The 22,395-nt window shown below is 38.8% G+C and overlaps 1 protein-coding gene across 3 annotated transcripts in view; it reads right to left on the bottom strand.

Annotated features, from left to right (window-relative positions):
• The window catches only part of PPP1R9A (protein phosphatase 1 regulatory subunit 9A), a gene marked incomplete at both ends in the record, with an annotated part of 233,371 nt that overhangs the window by 76,599 nt on the left and 134,377 nt on the right, over nucleotides 1-22,395 (bottom strand). For all 3 annotated transcript variants that reach the window (XM_080936475.1, XM_080936476.1, XM_080936477.1), the window contains 2 exons: nucleotides 5,906-6,010; nucleotides 12,795-12,915. In XM_080936475.1, the coding sequence (XP_080792601.1) occupies nucleotides 5,906-6,010; nucleotides 12,795-12,915 (226 nt within the window). The remainder of the gene's footprint in view (nucleotides 1-5,905; nucleotides 6,011-12,794; nucleotides 12,916-22,395) is intronic.

The following is a 22,395-nucleotide window of genomic DNA, read 5'->3' as shown; positions in this document are numbered from 1 at the left end:
ATGCCACTGTTTTCAGGACAGTGGTCCATCCTTTCAGTTTACCACTCAAATCTCTTCTTTCATGAAATACTTTCTTTCAAAAGTTTTGTTTATTTCTAATTGTCCTTTATTTCTATGATTGAGGTGAAATGACTCAACATGTTCTGGTACATGTTATTGTCTACATATCCTAGAGATATGTATACACATAAAATGTATACATAGTACTTATGTGTTTAATCTATTATCATCTCCCAGTTTATGCTTTCCCATCTCAGCTTTCCAAATTATGTCTAGGATGTTTTTAAACAGCTGTTGGTGTCTGTTTCAACAATGACCATCAACAATACCACAGGGAATGTGACGAAGTTGTCAAAGCTTCCCAGTGGCTATTTGTCAACCGAGGATAAACACACAACTGTTGAAGGCTTACTGAGTGGCTTTCAATGAACAAGCTGCTGAATAACATAAAAAATAAATTGTGTTTTTTAGTCAATTCTAAGTCCTAAGATTTTTGCCACTTTATGATTCAATTTTTCCTATTTTTTTAAATTTTAAATTCTTTCTTAAAGTTAAATTTAATTTTCAAGCATAATGTGTCACAAGGCTGGTCTCTCTCTTTTCCAAACAGCAAGTGATTTCAACACCATTTGTTAAGAAGACTGTTCTTTACAAATATTGAATTACGTGACTGCACTGTTGCAAACAAGTTGATTCTACATTTGTTGGGTGATCTCTGGACTTTGCAGTCTGTTCCATGCTGTGTTTAAATTCTAGCAATAGAACGCCTCCATGGCTGTTATACAGTAAACGTTGGAAGTGAATGCCGAGTTTATGACCTCTGCTGTCTTTCCTCTGCATTTGCATGTATACTTTATAATCCTCCTCCCAACTTTCCCAGAAAAACCAGTACCCACTGGGATTTGTTCTGGAGTTACTTTGAAAAGGCATCTTGACAATATGAGCTCATCTAATCCATGAACATGGGACATGTCTGTCTTTACTTAATCGTTACTTTCTCAGATCCAAGATTTTAACCAAGTTTTGTTTTATCTCCAAGAGGTTTGTGATTTTTTTTAAAATTGTAGAATGTTAAAATATAATTGAATCATAAATATTGGCCTTGTCTTCTGCAATGTAGCGAAACTGAATCACCCTTTCTATGAGTTTTCTGTACATATGTAAGACTGTATCCTCGATGAAGAAACACATTTGATTTTGTTTTGTGTCTGTGAAGAGATATCAGGACAAAGGCGACTCTTATAAAGAAAACCATTTAATTGGGGCTGGCTTACGATTTCTGAGGTTCAGTCCATTATCATCATGGCATCCCACAGGCAGACATGGTGCTGGAGAAGGAGCTGAGAGTTCTACATGTTGATGTAAAGGCAGCCGGGAGGGGATGCACTTCTGAATTGGGCAGAGCTTGAGCACTTGGTGTCCTACAGAGTGACACACTTCCTCCAAAAAGGCCACACCTATTTTAGCTAGGCCATACCTCCTAATTGTGACACTTCCCAAAGATCAAGCAAACTGAAACAAATGAGTCTAAGGGGGCCAAACCTACTCAACGCACCACAGACTTCTTTCCATCTTTTGTGTTTGTCTTCACATGGTTAAAGAATTTGACAGTATCTTTGCTATTTTTCCTTTTTATTATAAAATGTGATCTCTGGATTGCCAAAAAATACACAGGATGATTTAACTAAGAGATAATATGATCTCTATGATAAGATAATATTTGTCTTAAAATAATATTAATGTGTGAATTTATTATGTTTTGGTAAATACATGTTTATCAAATACTGTGTCTCATATAAATCTCAGACACTAAAAGGAAATCTAAACATCTTAGAACAGCAGGTTTAGACAAGCCTAGACTGAATTTTTTATGTGTGCTTTTAAAGAGATTTATTGTGTTTGAATGCTATATGTACATATACATAGATATGTGTGCACAATGTATGCTCTAGTTGCTCACAAAGTCCATCATACCTCGTGGAACCGGAGTTATTGTAAGGTGGGTGGGTGTAAGTCATCATTGAGTACTGGGAACTAAACTCCAGTCCTTTGAAGGAGAACCAACTGTTCTTAACCACTTAGCCATATCTCCAGTCCTTTTCGTGTATCGCTGTCGTTTTATTGTTTGTTTTTGAGATATGGTCTCACTGTTTAGCTGTGGCTGGCTTATAATTCACACTATAGACCAGGCTGGCCTCAGACTCACAAAGATTATCCTCATCTTACCATGGTGACAGAGTCGTTGAAAAATACATGCTAATGAATATGCAGGATCAAGGTGAAAATAGAATTCAGATTCATTTTATTTATCCCATTGGTTATAATGTTTTTAAAAGTATTTGATATAGGAGTATACTGTATTTATATCATTTCTGCAGCTCCTCTTGACTTCATGACCAGTTGATTCTCTATAATCATTGTTTAACAGATAGTACACACACACAGACACATACACTCAAACCTATGTCTACTGAGTCTAACTATTTTTGGTCATGTAGGTGTGGAAAATCCATTAGGGGTCTTGTTCCTCGGGAAAACTGATTCTTTCTTCCTCAGCAACTAGTGGCTGCCTAAAGCTCCTTAACTAGGGGTGGAGCCTTGTGGAATTTTCTCTCATTTGCATTGATCATTTAAGACAAGTATTCTTTACCTTCCTTCGAAAATTACATGGTCAGATCTTGAGGTGTAAGAGTATTTACTAAAAATGAAGAAATGCTTTCTTAGAAAATTCTCTCAATGTACTTTACAGAGAAAATGAGATTGGAACCTTGTCTTCTTGTCAAATATCTGAATCATTACTGGCAATTCTCAATATGAATTAAGGTCTTAATAAAATCTTGTGATTTTTTTTTTACATGGAAAATTGTAAAAGTAACACAAGCCTAAACATAATATATTGCAGTGATGAATTAGGTTATCACAAATTGTAATTCAAAATTTTAATATGCTATGTTTCTACCTTTAAAAAATCACCACTTCTAATCCGAATTATTTATGATAAAGCTGATATGAACAAGTAATGCACTATAAAATATTCATAGAAAATAAAGACCACCCAACACTTTACAAGAAAGTAGCACTGTAATTCCTAAGGGCACTGTTGCTTACCAGCATAGCTTTCTGAATTTGTTCATGTGGTTTAACATAATGCACCATTTGTGTGTTGCTAGTTTAGATGAAGAATCACCTTAAGGTTTAATGAAATGGAAATGATTTAGAATCCTCTAAGAGAGATAATTGATCTCATAAAATGGTTTCACTTTTAAATGTGTTAAACTACATATGCCCATTCATTTAGGCAGCTTTTCTGAGCCACAGCAAAGGCCCGTGGTTATACACATCTTTAAAGCTTCAAGTACCAGCAAGTACAAACGGTAGAAATTTCTTTTAACAGATTAGCACTCTTCTAAGTATGACCCAGAGTAAAACCATGCAGAAGTGGAAACAACAGTCTCTTTGCCTCATGAAAATTAGTGTCTAGTCTCATATGACTGAAGGAATGATGAAGACTAAACTATATCACACACAAAAAAGGACTGAGATACCTAAAATCACAAGAAGACTAACTTATAGGAAAACAGATGTAACAGTCGGGTTACCTCTCTACATGTTTCTGCCTATGTTAACTGAGTTCATCGATATGTACATACGAAATGCAGAATTCGACATGAGATGTCAAATTTGCCATGCTTATTTCAGTTATGGATTACTGATATGGGTATTTAAAAATAGCACGTTTTAAGTGTTAAAAGCATCTAGAACAGAAAAAAAATGTCTTTGATAATAAAATTCCATGAAAGTATAGAAGCTTGGTGGTTTGTGTCTTGAAATATGTCAAGATGCTCTGAATGTAGATGATGCATCCTGACTCCATGGCCGATGTATTTACATGTTTACTGTGCCCACTGTCCCATTAATCACATATCTAAAAACAGATTTTCAGCTAAGCACAGGAAAAGCGTAAAATAACTGATTTAAAGGAGTTAGATATCAGGGAAGGGTTGAATGCTGGTCATGGAAGGGATATGAAAACTGACATAAAACTAAATATATTTTCTAGTTCTAACTTTGTCATGGGTTTTTTTGTTTTAGGTGATGGATAAGGTTATAAAATGTATTTGATAGTGAAAGAATAAAATGCAGTGGGACGCCCCATGGCTTCTGTTCTGATTGGCTGTTACAAAGATACAGAAAATCCTTACAATATACAGGGCTTTGGCTAAGGTTTATCTTGGTGTGTGGTATTTCTTTCCTTTTCTTTTCTTTTGGCAACCTTTTAGGATAAAATTTATTTTCAAATGTATGTTCAGTAGATTTTGTTTCTTTTTACCAGTTATATATGAAATATAAATCACACGAGCAGCTCAGTCATCTTTTGCATAGTGGAGACGATACTCAAGGCTTCATGCTGGCTGGGCAGACAGTGCCCCTGAGCTTTTTTTCCTGACCACTTCCGGAAGAATTTTACAAATTCCAAATACAGAGCACGTGAGTGGCCCATGTCGGTCTTGTCTGCGCATCTCATTACCTCCTTTATATCACTTCCAGATGAGGTGAGGCCTGCACATGGGTTACCAACCTAGTCGGCTCCACATTAGAAGCTTAAGAGGAAGAAAACTGATCTTTAACCCTTCTTGAACTTTTTTACTTCACAAAACACTGGAATGGTAAGGTGCACTGATATTTAGTGGTAAAGAATTGAGTAGTTGATTCAAATATGTATTAGAAATTGGGGATTTTCTTTATTGAGCAATGGCTTTTGTCTTAGCTACTGTTCTATTGCTGTGAAGAGATGCCACAGCCAAGGCAACTCTTACAAAGGAAGCACTCAGTTGGGGTCTTGCTTCCAGTTTCAGAGGGTTAGCCCAGTATCCTGGCAGGAGGCATGGCTGCCCACAGGCTGACACGGTGCTGGGAGTTCTATACCAATATTAGCAGACATCTTCCACAGGAAGAGAGAGATACTAGGACTGGCTTGGGCTTTTAAATCCCCCCAACGCCCACCCCAGTGACATTCTTCTGACAAGGCCTGACCTTCTAATCCCTCTCAAGTAGTGCCACTCCCTAATTACCAAATATTCAAACATTTGAGCTTATTGGGGCCATTCTTATTCAGAGAGTCACAGCTGAGACAGGGTCTTCATCTTGGTCTCTGTTAGTGTTTTTAAAAGTCGCCATCATGTTTCAACATGTGTTGTTTCCCTACTGCTTCAGGGAGCGTGCTCAGAATAATTGGCAGCTTCTTTTGATAAGGAGAGCCCTGTGCTGTTATCACCGTTACACTCACTCAATACCGTCTCCTTAGGGTGTTCATCATGAGATTTTGGCAAAGTGTAAGACATACAATAAATGAAATAATAAAACAGCCAAAAAAGTAAACTAATCAATTAAAACTGATTCCGAAGCTTAACCAGAGTTGGCTCAAAATGGCTTTCTTGGTTAAGAGTCATAATTGTCACAAGCAGAGCACTAGATAGTAATCTCAAGGTCTGCAGCCTCTGTCCTATTAAAGTTGAGAAGTACAATTCATCAGAGATCCTGCCTGACTCTTAAAATAACAGTACACAGATTTTTACAACACATTGCGTAAAATCATTCAGCCTGCTTGTCTAATAGTTCATGCCACTGGCACGTGAAGAACCATTTCAATTTCAGTTGTTCCTAAGGTGGTTTTGTTAAAAAAAAAATTGAGAAGGAAATTAATATTTACTGAGGTGCTGACAAGGAATTCCATCTCTCTGGCAATCCCTACTGGGCTAACAGTCAGGCACATGACCGAGCAACAGAGGTGTTCACTGTTTTAATAATCAGACAAAATTTCAGTTGTAACTATAAATATTTACAGGGAAATTGCCATCTATAAAAGTACAGCATCAAGTTGCCCATTAGAAAGCCTCAGATTTACCTGACGTTGCCCTTGGTATTCCGCAGAACAGTTGCAGCAAAATTCTGTGTGACCCCCACCAGGCTGATTCCATCCACTTCCACAATCTGGTCATTGACTTGGATCCTGGAGAAAGAGAAACCAGCATCCACAGTGACTGTCCAGGCAAGTAACAACCCAAGACTTGCTTGTAAGGCATTCTCACTGATTCTAGCCTTACCCACAATATATGCCAGACCACAGGCGATTGTTAGTCAAGATACTGACCTTCAAAACAGTGCTATGAAAACTAAAGAGATGCTCAGTTAGTGCAGGGCTTTCCTTCTAAATACAGGGACCTGAACTTAACACCTGGAAACTGTGAAAGGCCAGAGCTACCCAGTCAAGAGAAGACAGACATTATCAGAGGAACAAACTTGAAGTGGATCCCTTAGCATCTGCATGCACAGACAGACACATGTGCAACACCCACGTGAACATAAAAAAATGTATGTACACATGTGGACATTGCAACAAATAAAAGCTACACTGAAAGTTGGCAAAGCGATCCTGAGAAGATTCAGTTTATCACACGTGCTCTTAAGAGGGAATGATTGTATCGCATGCAGATCTAACCTAACCAAATGGAACAGATACAACTGAAATATCCTTTGTGCCTAACACCTAGTCTCTGTCACTGCTGTCCTCCCTCAGGAAAACCTCAGGAGTCAATTGCTTCAATATTTCAATCAATTGTTTCAGTGTATGCAATACTCACATGTGTGCAATTGAATGCTCATGTATATATACATACTTAAATGTGTGTTTCTGTATGCATGCTTCTGAGATGTGTATTATATTAATATTGATTAATATCTAAATGCTTCTAAATACACACATGTTTCATATATGCAACTTTTTAGTCCTCATAATAAAATACTGTGGGCACAGAACAAGCTGGTATGAAATTGATAACATACTCACCTGATTTCCAGTTCATAAAACCTGAGCAACTGTGCGATATTTGAATCAGACTTTTTTCCCTAAAGTAATTCTTTACAGAAAAAGATTCTTTTTCCCTAAGGTAATTCTTTGCACTGCCTACCCAGTTCCTTAGAAAATGCAGAGGAGGCAGGTGCCCTAAGGAAGGACCAAGGCAGGTAGGGAAGTGCAGGCAGAAGCTACTCCTCCCCTTACAGAGGTATGAGCTCCCCAAACACTCCCCAATCACACTGACTATCTCACTGCTTTCTGAAAGGATTCGGAGCCGAATCGAATCTTTGACTTCTGCATTCTATATTTATAAAAGTCATCTTTGAAATTCCTCGGTGTTCTCCTGTATTTGAACATCACACACTGAAGTGACCGCGGAGCCGGTCAAACCGTGGCGCTACGGAGGGGCTCGGTGCTGAAGCCCAGCGCCCACAGAATGACGTGGAAACAACAGACGTGTTTCTCTCCTTCTGCACATTGTACTCCCCCAACCCGGACTCTGGTTTTTGGCATTTTGGTTCTGGGCTACAGAGGATGATGATAACGGCTGGGGTGGAAGACCACATGTTCGTCATTCTTGAAGCTTTAGAGGAAAATCTTGAAGTCAGATCATGTCCCCTTCTAACTTTTTTCTTATCCTCCATGGCTGAGTGTACTATTTTCAATCTTGTTTCTTTCCATATAAATTATCCTAGCCCATTCTTTCATAGTCACGGTTATGGTCAGGATGTAAAATATCCTTCATAGGTTCCTGTGCTTGGACCCTAGGTCCCCAGATGGCAATGTGGAAAACCCTGCTGGAGGAAGGCAGGCTTGGATGTTTAAGATCCTGGCCACACATCCTGAGTGAGAAAGACATGTGCCCAGCCAGCTTGCTTTATGCCCTTCTTCCCTCTGGGATGGACTCTGTGTCCCTGGCACTGTGAGATTGATAAATCTTTGCTTCCTTGAGTTGCTTCTGTGCAGGTGTTTTTTCACAACAATGGAAGGAGCTAAAACAGCCACAAAATAACTCACAAGATTATCCACTGGGATGTCATTGGATACACAGATAAAACTAAGAATTCACAGCCTGATGCGACTTTTCCTACCTATGATCATAAATATAACTCCATTTATTTACCTTTAATTGATCTTTTTACTAGAATTTTAGACCTTTACCAGACCCTAAATTTTGTTTATATGGACTTGATTTTTGAGAGATAATATGTTATTTCTATTAATTTCAAATTTTATTTACTTATTGCTGACATACTGTAACAGTCAATATCTTTTGTATAATAAACTCATATTCTACCAATGATAAAACTATTTTAGTTTAAGAAGTTTTTATTTTTAAATAAATCTAGCTGAAAGAGTACTTCTTCACACACCATTTCAGAGGACAAACCACCTCTGCTGGCTCTCCATGGAGTCTTAGAAATCGTGACCACATTTGCTTTCAGATTCTGAGATGAGACCAGAATCCCATTCTTGAGAGAATACATCTAGGGGCGGTCAGGGATGCTCCAGTGTACACAAGAAGTCTCACAAGAGACCTCCATGTCCCCAAATTCATGTTGCGTGTCACACTGACACAAGACAAAATGGTAACTGCAAAGATAAACTGAATTTGGGACTGGTTCCACAATCCAGAAACAATTATTACTCTGGAGACTGAGGCAGAAGAGTTCACTTGACAGCAGGATTTTGAGGACAACGTGGCAAGACCCCTATCTTAAATAAATAATAAACATAAAACCAACAGAGGAAGGACTGAAGACAGAGACAAGTGAGCACAACTTCAAGTCTCCAAGCGTTGGTGGCAAGTATCCTCCAGTCCACAAGCCAGCAAAAGCAGTAACTAACTAGGGAGAGCGTGCTATGAGAGAGGGACCGTGGCAATAAAACTGACTATACCCAGCGTGACATAAAAATACTTAGAAGCGTGTTCTACACTCCAGGTGGAGGTGAGAAAGGAGCCTACCTTTAGAAAGATTAAATTATTCTAAGCCTAAACTGCATTAGCTGCATATCAATAATCCTGTGCCTATTGTAAAAAGTGTCCACATGGCACCCACCTCTGTGGGGCATCAATACAGTTCTATTTCTGTAATGTTAATTCCCATGCTTCTGATCCAATTTCCTGACTTCCTATTTGGTAGAAGACCTTGATATTTTGACCACAAATTACTGTCAGAATTACTCCTTAGTTAGATCTGGAAGCTAGTGTAACTAAGGTATGTAGTGCCTTCAAAGACTAGGAAACAAACAGCCAAAGTTAAGTCAGAGCCTTCTCAGATCTTCAGAATGCACACCTCAATACACTGTAGTCTGGGTAATGGAAGGTCAAGGAAGACAGCTACCACATAGGGACTCAACCTTCCCAAATGAAGAGAAAACTAACAGGCATTGCTGTTCCCAAGGTCACAAAACACAATACTGTTTTTTTAAAGGACACATGGGACAAAAAACTGGGGACAGTCAGCTTAAAGAAACCTTACAGATACCAGTGTATAGATTCAAAATCAGGCTTACGGATAGGACCTAGACCATGAACTAAAGAACCCGAACCTTGTGGATACACAATATTGTGAGAATGTACAGGTGAAATAAATGAAGATAAAAGATGAATTGTCAATTTTACATGAAAAGAATGTAGAATTGTGTCAATACATAAAATACTGGCTTCTGGTCTAATTAAAGAAAACAGAAAAGGGAAAACAGAATTCTGTGTCTTTTATGTTGGACTTGAGATAGAAATCAGATTGTCAAATAGATTGTATGTGTTCCGTGCTAGAAACACGAATTTGAGAGTTTTTCCTAGACAGTCATTAAAAATAAACAAGAGGACTAAAAAGAAAACACAGGAGGCCATAGTTTTTGAACAATTTTGAAATAACGTTACAAGTAGTGAGTAAGTAGAGACCTTAACGTGTTTTAAGGTTAGAGTCCCACATTAATTTTGTTAGTTGTATTTAATCATTTTGGTGGCAAAATGGAGAGGCAGGGAAGAGATCTGTCGGTTAAACAGCAGACATGGTTGGTGTGGGCCACTTCTGCAGATTCCCACGGAAACACTGCTGAGTAGCGCTCTCAGATGAAAGAAAGCAATGACAACAAATAGCAGAGCAAAGACTTTGTTTTTAAAAAGTAGAAATACAGATGATCAGGGAACCTTTTAAAAGGCCCAAAGAAAAGGGCCGAAGATGCGCTTCCGCAGCTGAAAATACTCACTTTCGGAGATGCCCTTGGCTCAGTTCCCAGCGCCCAAACCCCTTTCCAGGAAACACAAGGCTTTTTAGCTTCTGTGAGGAGCTGCATGCATGCACTGCACAGGCAAACATACATGCACTGCACAGGCAAACGTACATGCACTGCACAGGCAAACGTACATGCACTGCACAGGCAAACGTACATGCACATGAAGTAAAAGAATTTTAAAAAATGTTAAGAACAAGTGCTTAAGAAAAGTTAAATATTGAAGAGCAATTACATCATGGTATTCACATTATTAAAGATTTTGTTATATGACAATATTCAGTCTAAATGGGGTACAGCGGGAGCTATTTGGGAGTTCTGCCCAGGGGAGCACTAACTGAATCATTCTTCTAAAGAGCACTTTAGCAACATGTTTCTAAAGCATTTCACATGTAATACACAGCACTATAGTAACTCTAGTCCTAGGGATTGGTTTCAAAATAATCAGAGATGTTCCTGATAATTTATATATAAGAATGTTGATATGATCCCTATCTTGAGATCAAAAATATGGCAAAAAAAAATCTAAGTTACAAACACACACACACACACACACACACACACACACCTTTAAAGTGGACTGTGAAAATGAACTTCATGTTAAACTATAATGTACTCCTTGATGCTGACTGTGGAGTTTATAGTTAGGCTCCACCACTTCCCTGTAACTGTGCATAGGAAACTTTAGCTTCCTTTTATATACAGCAGAAGCAATAAGATGCAAATTTAACATTATTAGCAGGAGCAAGTAAGTTAAAACACAGCGAGTACAGATCACTGCTCTGACAATGATGAAGAAAATACAGGCCCAAGGCTGTAGAGATATATCCCTTTACCTTACTCTCTGTGCTTTTGATTAGACACGATCATCTGCTGTCTAAAAGAATATTGTGGATAATTCTAGAAATAAACACCCCCAACTTTCAAACTGCTTGTCATGTTAAGTGATATGATGAAATCTGCTCCCTCCGTCTGCCCTGCCAGCATGAGAACCATCCACTGGCCAGATACACACACTGAATGTCCTGTCTGTTGTCACCCACTGTGCCACAGTGCCTCTGTTCAAGTAACTCTTGCTGTAGATAACACTGACCAGGAAGCACAAGGCAGTCTTGTGCCTCAGAGACGAAGACAATTAAAGTGTGCCCAAAAAAACCCTGGGCTTGCTTTAAGTGAAAAGATGAAAGCTGTCAGTTCTTAAAGAAAAGGAGGATGATAAGGAAGAAGAGGAGGAGGATGAGGAAGATGAGGAGGAGGATGAAGAGGAGGAGGAGGAGGATGAAAAGGAGGAGGAGGAGGAGGAGGCAAGTACATCCTTATTCTATGGTCAGAGCAGAGGCAGAGCAGCTCCCCTGGAGAGTTTCAGGAATCAAGCCATACAGACAAGGAACAACCCTGTGATAAGAAGAGGCTTGCTTTACTGAACTAAGTAAACAAAGTTTTCCTAACTAAAGAGCTTACAGAGGAGGCAACGTCAGTGCCCAGCAACACTGGGAGGAAGAGTTGGGGTTGCAAAGTCTTCAGGTTCTTTTCCATTCACCCCAGACATGTTCCTTATGACCCCAAACCAGCATTGAACATAATCAACATTATAAGAATGATGCTAACATTTTATAGTGACGAGGGAAACAGCCTGAAACGCTTTCCTTAGCTGTGAAGAATTACAAGAATGACCTTATTAAGCAAGGGTGTGGGCAGGAGAAGCTTAAGTATCTAGTCTAGAGAGTCTACACCCTATAACCCAAGGCCAAAAGGAAACTCAAACTCGAGGGGCACAAGAGTAATAGGCATAGCCATACTTCCGCAAAAAACTTACCACGTGTAACAACATAATTAACTTATGAGCAGAAATCCAGTATTTATGGCATGCCTTAATTCCTTTCATGTGCCTGTGTAAACATGATCATGTGTGAGCATGCATACATACAAATGCACACAAGCACACACACACACACACACACACACACACACACACCCTCACACACACGCACATACACACCCACACATGCAGGAATGCATCAAGAAGAAAAAGGTTGTAGAAAATACTCCAGAGGGGAAAAGAAAACTCATCATCTAGGGAGAATTTATCATCAGGAGTCCAGGTGATAAACACATAAAGGAAGTCTGTCACAGAGAAGCCAGGACAATAGGTAGAAGCCTGCACCCTGCTCCAGAAAAGATGGTGGGGAAGCTAAGAAGAGTCCAGGTTGCCATGCACACCACAGAACAGCGACAGTGGCACGACTCAGGAGCTCTCCAGCCTGCTTCCCAAGTTGCTGAGAGGCTTCGGGACTGACTCAGAACCGGCCAGTGTCAGGCTCATGAAATTACAAGATGGGCTACTCTAGGGTTGGCTGATGTGTTCAGAAAGTTATTTGTCGGTATAATTCTTTTGGGAAGGAGCGTGGGGGAACACTCTATTTCACCAGGTTTGTCAACGAACAACCAAAGAGGAAAGGCAGGGACTCTAGCAGAGGCAACAGCAATGATATTCAGCATATTTCAACACAGGTGAAGACACAGATCCTAAAGCAATATCCCAACTCCCCAAGGAAAGATCTAAGATCAGCATAAATAATGAATAGTAAAAAAGTAAACAGGTTAGGAAAAATCAAATTTAATTTTTAAAATAAATGAAAAGTTTAAGATGGCCTATATTTGACAGCATATCCAAGAGTGCTGAAGGGAGCCAGCTCACCTGCCATCCCGCTGAGCAGCACCTCCATCCGTCACTGTCTTGACAAATATCCCCAGCTTCTCCAGTCCAGCATCAGCACCAACACCCATTCCAATAATGCTTATGCCAAGCCCGTCCTCGTCTAGGGGAAGGAGAAGACAGTGAGCAGCTGGTTGACCTGATCTAACTGGGCTAGCAGGCTGGTGAAACTGCTTTCTCCTTCTAGTTTTGGTCTTCATGTGCACACACAGCAGATTATAGGTTTGCCTCCATAGATTCCTCAAATGGATCAAGAGTTCCAGCCATTTTCCTGCTACTGCTGGTAATCTAGTATGGTCCCAAGACAGGCAATACTTTGGTTTTGAATAATCAATAGATCTCAAAGAGTCTCTCATTACCCTATGCACTACTTTAGTCATGAAAAAGCATACATTCAACAACCTTTATAATTTTAAATAAACATGACCCTTAATTATTTGGAAATTCTTTTTATTTTTGCTATCTACTCTTCTATAGTAGATTTCGTGAAGCTTGCAGTTAGCTCATTAGAGCACTTTCGTTCTTTGCCTTACACCAAAATTTGATGTCTAGAACAACAAAAATAAAAGAAAATTAAAGATTGGATGTATGAGTACACATTGTACAAGTGAATATACGTTTCTCTCTCTTCTACACAAGCATCTATACTCATCAATAATAATGTGTCCATATGCATACCTTTATGTATATACATACATACACAGGCTGGTACACACTCATGCATACTGGCTTTTCTTTTCTTTATACAAATAGGGCTTTATTTCTCTCTGCATCACACATTTAAAATTAATGATACCTTGTTGATAAACTTTTATAGACTTAAATCATTTCTAGTGACTGCATAATATTTCATGATGATATATCATAGTATATTAAATCACTTCTCTATTAACAATCTGTCACTTTCATTTCCATTTTATTGACCTTGTAAGCAATACTGAAAGTTATATTTCACATTCACATACAAATCATGTGTTAATTCGCATTTTCATTTGTCCTTTCCATGAGCAAATATAGTTCACCACCAATAAAATAAAATAAAAATTGTTAACATTTCAAGGTTATTTTTCTGGTAGCCTCAAAGTCTTTGTAATCATGATTTATCAGCAGCATAAAAAAATAGATACCAGTTAATCAACAGCGACGAATCATTAAATGAAAGCTCATCCACACATTCAAATGCATTTCAATTAATAATTTTCAGTAATTGTTATTATTCTGCTCACTAAGTGCTTTAGAGGAGGACTGGCCTTGGTGATTATCTCTTGTCACCAGCAACTTCCTTTATGATAATTTTGTTCTAAGTCTGTGTAGAAAGTCCTGTCTCTCTCCTACATTTGTTTCTGAGATGCCATTAGCAACAAGCTGGCGTTAGTGTTATGGATTCCGGAGTCTGTGGTGTCTTCCCTGCCCTGGTTTTCTGATATGAAGTCCAGATGAAGACATGTCACCTTGACTGCAGGCATTGGAATGTCCCTGTGGTGAGAACACAAGCATCCTATAAGGTGAGAGCGTTCGCCGAAGAGTCTAACCCTTTACATCAGGGTGTTTGCATGTAGGCAACTTTTCATATTAGCTTCATTCAAATCATTCCTCTTGTATAAATAACCTGAACTTGATCAGGGAGATTTTCCGACATTCAGCACACTGTGGAAGTTTCACCCCAAGTTCTCTTGTGCTTGGATAGCAGGGGGTGGGAGGAGGGACTTGAGTATTGGACAGGTGTATGGTTCTCGTTCCTACTAAAATAATTCTTTTGTGGGTATTACTGTAAACCACTGGTTTCATGGTTCATACTTATGAGTCATGAAATTCTTCTGGAGTGAATTTGTTCCTTCAAATGATATATTCATAGCAGATGGATCTGGTGCCTACCCTTGTGTTCTTCTAGAGATGGCTCTGTAGACAGGTATACATTGATGAATGCCACCTCCCTCTCTGTCTTCTCCACGGAAGATCTCTGGGGAATTAGCATTTCACCTGGATTCCTGCTTACTGCCCTTGCTGGGTTCTCTTTATTATAATGACCACCTGTTAAACTATGATGTTACAGGTGAGCAGCAAATTCCAAAGCTGGCACTGAACCCCTACAAATGTCCTGTACTTAAATTACCCTGAAAATTATTCATTATTAAGATCTATTTTCCCTGCCTGGACTCTGGCCTTTTTAACATCCCCCTTCTTCCTTCCATAGGTCTTCTTACTGATCTAACTAGAAAGTTATTGGCAACTTTTTTATCAATAGAGATTGTTTCAGGAAAAGTAATACTAGCTTGGGTCATCTTGAATTCCAGTGCACTGAATTCCGCCAAGAAGAAATGAACAACCGAAGGGTAAATCATGGATGGAAGAGAACAATACTTTTAACCAAAGGATGCTCCCAGCACCTCAACTCTCCTCTTGTCATGTACAAGTGAAGTTTGGAAACCACAGTCTTTTGTTAAGAAGCCCAGGGGTGGACCAGCAAGACTGCTCAACAGGTAAAATGCTCAATGCCAAGCTTGATATCCTAAGTTCAGTTTCCAGAATCCACACAGGAGAAGGAAAAAACAGACTCCATAGCAAGATGGATTTCTGATCTCCACATGTGTACCTCGACAAACACTACTGTTCCTCTTCCCGAAGATGTAATACATATAATCAATGTAAAATTTTATACGGAACTAGTAGTGACCTTGAGCACTGGTCTTTCTTCCTCCACACACTCCCAGGGACAGGCAAAAGCATTAAGTAGACAAAGAGTCAGGAAAAAACAGTGAGGCCCTTACATTATGGAAGATGCTATCTCCTGACCTGGACGCCCGTCTTGCTTCCTCTCAGGAAGGAGGTACTTGCTGCTACCACATTCCTTGTGCTGCCCATGAGATTTGAGCCTGTCCCCAAGGTCTCTCTGGGTTAGTAGATTTCCTTTTTTGTAAAATGCCAGGTTTTCTATTGAATTTTTCTCTTTGTTATGATGAGTTAAAAATATTCTTAGGAGAGTACAGATGTTAATTTTGTTATCAATAATGGAGACAGTTTTCTACTTTCTTATTTTTTTTTTCTGACGTAATTGCCTTTATCCGGTTAAGACTCCGTGTTATAAACATGGTATTTTAACTTTTCTAACTTCTGGTTTCCAATTTTGGATTGGATTTTCCCACCAACCTAGGTGATTATATATATATATATATAGATAGATAGATAGATAGATATAGATATATATAGATATAGATAGATAGATAGATAGATAGATAGATAGATAGATAGTAAATTTTCTGCAAATATAATATCATTACATTTTAGCATTTAATTTTAATCTGTTTGGACTTTTTTATACATGATAAAATAAAGGTGCTAAACTTTGTATTTTAGATAAATGTTGAGTTATGACAGTGAATTTCATAATACTCTTTCCTATTAATATTTCCTCCTGTATTTTCAGTTATTTCCCACTGACTAACCACTGTGAATATAATTTGTTCTGAGTATTGAAACTTTTATATTAGATCGAGATATTTGGCAAATTAAACTCTTCCTGGCATTACACTTTCCTCAGGCATGAATGCTTCTCTACAAAATATATTATTTTACATACACACTCTTATATCTTAACTCTGTTGACAGTTCTAACTATTGCATTTAAAGAAATGTATAAGGAGAATTTAAAAAAATGTATATGTATGTATCCTGAGCCTTCCTATTCAGGATATGGTAAATCCATCGGCTGCCTAAGTCTTACATTTCCCCCCTTTGTTTGCCTTTGAGACAGTGCCACTCTATCTACGGATATGGATATCTGATCTGGAGCCCTGGGCAGTTCCGACCGGCCATGAACGCTTGACAGTTCTCTGTCCTTAGTCTTACGTGTTCAGATTACAGAAATAAGTTACCATACCCAGCAAAATATTTGATGACTTTCCATAAATAAAAATATATCTAAATCCTATATTTTAGGTAACAAATATAATCAATATTTTGCTGCTAAGGTAAATAAATATTTTCCCATTTTACTCTTAAGTTATGTGTGTGAATAATGGGAAAATCTATTAGTACCTTATCGATCTTGAGGCAGACCTGTTCCTTCACAAATTGTCTAATTCTAATACTTAAAAAAATTAAATTGTGTCTCCAAGATAGAGACAGATACTGCTGTGATTTGGCTACATTTTCTCTTACAGGCTCACTTGTTATACAGACTTGACCCTCAGCTTGCGACTTTGAGATGGTAGAACCTAGGAGTCAGGGCCTGAGTGGAAAAGTTAGGATGTGCCCTTAAAGGAAACAAGGAAGCTGGCCCCTTGTCTCTCTCTTCTGCTTCTTGGCTGTCAAGAGGGAGCAGCTTCCTCTGTCTCACACTCCATTCTACCGCTTTACCACAGGCTCAAAAGCAACGGCCAGGTGCCACCAACTGAAACATGCACTAAAGTCAGCTCAGCTTTCAGCTGTGATCTCAGGTGCTGGGTTTCAGGAACAGACCTAACTCACCAAAGATGGACATGGATATGTTGGCGAAAGGAGATGCTTTGCAAAGTTACTCTTTCTGTTCTTTATACTGGCTATCTCATTTAAATGGCACTCCAAGTTTGTCTTCTAACTTTCGGTGATGTGTTTTCCGGGCTTCCTGAACTCAGTGGTAGAATTCCATTGTTTTTGTGATTTGCACTTGGTAAGATTTATAGGCAGATTATGTCTATTACATGCCGATTTACAGGCTTTAATCTAACTTTGACCAAACACAATTCTAAATGACCACAGACGTTTCCTCTAAACTGCATGGAGTTAGCTTTGCTAATAGAGGGCTACGCCTTTTTCTCATATCCATTTTCTCCCATGTATCCTCTGTAGATGTTTCCATGTTTGCGATTTATTTCACCTACAATGCTAAATCTTGGAGTTGGTACTATAGCCTTTGTTTTTAAAATAGTAACCTAACCTAATTTTGCTAAAACAAAACAAAACAAAACAAAAGGTCTCACTCTTCATTTTATCTGATACAGGGTAAAAGTAACACTAGCTTTGTGTGTCCTTTATGAGCAATGGAGGCATTTGGGTCTGAAGCACTTGCATGTTTTGTCTGTAAATACCATCCTGATTAAGCATGCTCACATTTTACATATAGGCACCTTTCCAAGTAAGCACTTCCATGGTTTACCTGTAAACACTCTAATGAAAGGCTTTTATGGTTTATATAATAGATACTATTCCAATTGCTGTCATGGCAACTTGCCAATCTGTTGGTTTGGATAATTCACATTGTTGAGAAATAAATCATTTCTAAGTACACATCACATGTGTCAGAGAAGTTCAGGGCCCGACAACACTCATATTTGTGTGTATTTACTACACGTTGCTAATGTGCCTTTCTTTGCCTTTGGTGTTCTTCAATCAGAACTGTCAAAGGTTGGACCCAGTCGGTGAGGAGCCTTTGTACTATTTATAGATTTTTTTCAGTGTCACAGATTTTGTTGGTTTTACATTTTCTCCCTCTCTTGCCTCTTGTCTTTTGACATTTGGAAAATTAGTCATAGCTTAAGATGGATCTGAATTTCAGGTAGCTCTGCCACCATGTACTGGGGTGACAGGCATGTGCCCCAACATGAGCCTTGTGCTGCCCACTTTAGTAGTGACTTGGCACTTTTAAAGGGAATCTCACTTCTAAAGGTTGTCCTCACCAGGGTCAGCAGCCAGTACCCCACCTTGTGTCAGCACCACCCTTGGATATCACAAACAAGCTTGTGAGTAGGAGGGTGTTTCCTTTGGCTCCTTTGCATTAGGTTTTATCATTTTCATTGCTGTATTAGCACTTTAAAATTTTTTTAAAATTTAAAAGGCCAGCATGAAGAAAGCAATGGTATACCATGTTGTTACCACAGGTATTCACATGTAAAGAACACAAACTCTGAATCTATGAAATTCCTGACTCATAAATACAGCTATGACCGTGTTGGCACATAAGAGATAATTCACTGCTGTTGATGCTCTTTTACTAAGGCAACTTTGTGAGTGTGAAATGAGGCGGTAAAGTAAGATGTGCTCCTCAACGGTGTGCTTGTCTGGTCAGCTGTGTATGATACCATCTCTCTCAGAGGGGACTTCTTCATGCTGGGACAGGATGCAAGCCTGCTCGACTTTCAGTGACCAAATCCCCCCAATTTAAGCATCAGGCTTAAACAGTTATTTCTTTTGAGTATTTTTCCTTTTTTCCTAAAGATTTACTTATTTATATATAAGTACACTATTGCTGTCTTCAGACACACCAGAAGTAGGCATCAGATTTCCTCACAGATGGCTGTGAGCCACCATGTGGTTGCTGGGATTTGAACTCAGGACCTCTGGAAGTGCAGTCAGTGCTCTTAAACACTGAGTCATCACTCCAGCCCCTCTTTTGAGTATTTTTCAGCTCTTAAATTTTATGCCTATGATTGATGATAAATGTCAGTGACATTTCATAGTTTCAGAAGTCCTTGCTGCTCTGATAAGTGTACATACTATGTACACTTATCATGTAGTAATGTCATCTCGTGTTGGGGTTTCTTTCTGTTTTTGTTTTGTTTTGTTGAGGAAGAAGAGAAGGAAGAGGAAGCAGAGGAAGAGGAGGAGGATGAGAAGGAGGAAGAGAAGGGTTAGGGTTAGGTTATGTTTTTACTGGCTCTACCTTCCCTAAACCAGTCTGTTTTGTAGAAGTCCAGAATGAAGGCAGCACCATCCATGTGCCTAATACATTTATCAGCCTAGCTTGCTCACGACTTGATATGTTTTCCATTAGTTAAGACAAAAAGTTGATAGCTTAGTCAGAAGGGGGGGAAATGCTGGTAAGTGCATCTGAACCTTCAAAAACATGTATCTCCTTTCCCTTTTCTGATTTCCCAATGACTTTATACTTAGATGTTCATCTTTTTTAAAAAAGACACTAATATAATTTTTATTTTGAGTAAGGCTTTTAATGTATATTTTACATGAAGGAAATATTAATTTCCAAGACAGATGGTAATAATAGCTTGAATTTTCTGTCAAATATCTATCTAAAAATTCTATAGTTTCCAGTTTCTCATGATCATACTGAGATTCTAATTTTTGTTCAAACATAAGATTGCTCTTCTTGCTCATTTTCCCAGTGTAGAGGAATGCCAAGGCACTGAGGTGGGAGAGGGTGGTTGGGAGAGGAAGCACCTTCATGGAGGCAATGGGGCAGGGAAGGGGGAATGGGATGAGAGGAAGGGGATAACATCTGAAGTGTAAATACAGAGAATATCCAATAAATAAAAAAGAAAAAGACTGTTTTCTTTTTTTAAAAAAAAGACCTCATATTCTAACAGCTGTGTATTTTGTCTTTATAGACAGCTTTAAATGGATTTGTTTTTTTTTTTTAAACTTTTTTTTAAAGATTTGTTTATTTATTTCATGTATGTGAGTACATTGTCATTGTCAGACACACCAGAAGAGGGCATCAGATCTCATTACAGATGGTTGTGAGCCACCATGTGGTTGCTGGGAATTGAACTCAGGACCTCTGGAAGAACAGTCAGTGCTCTTAACCGCTGAGCCATCTCTCCAGCCCGTGGATTTGTTTTTTTTAATCTACTCCTAATTTGTATTCTGCTTGTTAGATCTACCTGTCAAAGAAATGTAATAAAATTCTGAATAACTTTATTTTTTTGGTTAGTTAATATTTCCACTTTAAAGTGAAATATATGCACATAGTATAGTTTATTCAACTGTTTGTCTGTGAAATAAGTTTAAAGAAGAGAGTAAGGAGGTCTGGTACTATACAAATTTTAAGCCCAGAGACAAAGAGGAGAATCGGGAATTCCAGGCCAGTATGGGGTACAGTAAGGACATGTCTCAGACCCTAAGAACAAACTGGGAAAAACACACAAATGGTAGAGGCTTATGATACTAGAATTTATATGCTGAGGGAGAAGCATATAAATTCTAGTATTTTGGAGACCAGCCAGAGCTACCTCAGAATAGTAAGTTGGAGACCAGCCAGAGCTACCTCAGAATTAAAGTGCTACCTGGGCTATAAGAGCAAAGGCAAAACAAAAGTCAACCCTCTGTCAATACAGAGAGCCCAGCCACCTCAGAGAGCTTCCTACACACCTGCCTCAGCTCTTCTTAACTCTTGGTGACAGTGTATCTATTTTACCATCCTTCCTCTGAAAACACCAACTTAATACAAAATAACAACTACTCACCTGTGTATCTCATTGCCTTCAGTTATGTGCTGTTCAGTTTTTTCAGAGTGTGAAATACAAATCGGTTGGAAGAAAAGCTGAGTGACTTATGATTTCCTCTTCATACACTCATGACCTTACATTTGTCGAGATCACACACACTGCTCCATGAACTGCACTCACACTTTGACCCTGACTAGATATGCTGTCATGCCTCCATAACTACTTGGTCTTTTTTTGAGTTTTCTCTTATCAGCATTTGGTAAGACCCTTCATCTAGATTTTTAAACGTACAAAAATGAGAGCATCATTTTGCTTCAGTTCAACTCCAAATGTCTTTTAACTGGCATAGTCAGCCATATTTAGTGAAATGCTGGGCAGTCATCATATTATCTAATTATTAGATTATCTACACAGTTTTATGTTTTACATATATACAGAATTCCCCTTTACTATTTGAACAAGTTGACTATGTCTTTTCCTCCTTGCTGGCAGAAAGCAAATTTCTCAGATAACTTGTGTTCATGAAAAGTTTGCATATCAGCAAATTCTCTTCTTTCCTCAGGGAAGCAAATGCTCCCTGCAGTGCACATGGTATTCTAGGGACACCTTTTCACTGAGCGCGCACTGCAGGACAGCCCCCAAGGTTGGAAGCACCAGATACCACTCCAACTGTTTCAAAACTTCCACTTGTTGGTTTACTTTGTTCTTTTTTAAACCTGGCATTCTATGGGGCTTTCCTCTTACCTTTCTCCATCAGGGATCCCCACTTTACGGGGTATCTAGTTGGCATTTTCTCCGCCTCCTACTAGTGACTGGATATCTCCTTCACGGTTCTATGTTTCACCTCCATTGTCTACAATTCATGGATCACTGCTACTCCTGGTTCTCTTGGTTTGCTGCCACGTGAAATAGGCTTGGGGACATTTCTAACGTTGGACCTCCTCAGTCACCAATGAGAGTTTCAACCATAGTCATGCTTGTCTCAATGTCTGCAGTCAAATTTTTTCCTTTGGAAATCAGTTAATTGTTGTTGGTAATGCGTTTAAGAATGTCTTTTTAAAAGAGTATCTGTAGTGACTTTCTTTTCATTTTGGCTTTTCAAGGTATTTGACTATCTGCCCCCATTGTAAAGGTTTCTCAGATGTTTTAGTGTTCTGCTCACAGGGACACAGTCCAGTTCCTGGCTGCCCATCTCACATGAAGACAAGCACAGCCATCTCTGCTCTAGGCACCAAAGGCTTCTGAAGCAGGAAGGCTGTCATTCCAACGGGAAAACTCAGGACAAAAGTGTCTGCGTCCTCTTTCCCCTTTTTTTCTTTCAGTCTTGTCAGAGACATTGAACGGAGCATTTCTGTTTGAGGCTTTTTAGATCTCATTGTCTTCACTCCAAATCTTGTTTCCAGAGAGACTTCCTGTCATCACCA

This window comes from Micromys minutus, assembly GCF_963924665.1.
Source record: "Micromys minutus genome assembly, chromosome: 23".
Taxonomy (NCBI): domain Eukaryota; kingdom Metazoa; phylum Chordata; class Mammalia; order Rodentia; family Muridae; genus Micromys; species Micromys minutus.
The sequence above is the reverse complement of the archived record's forward strand: the minus strand, read 5'-3'. Positions and strand labels throughout refer to the sequence as shown.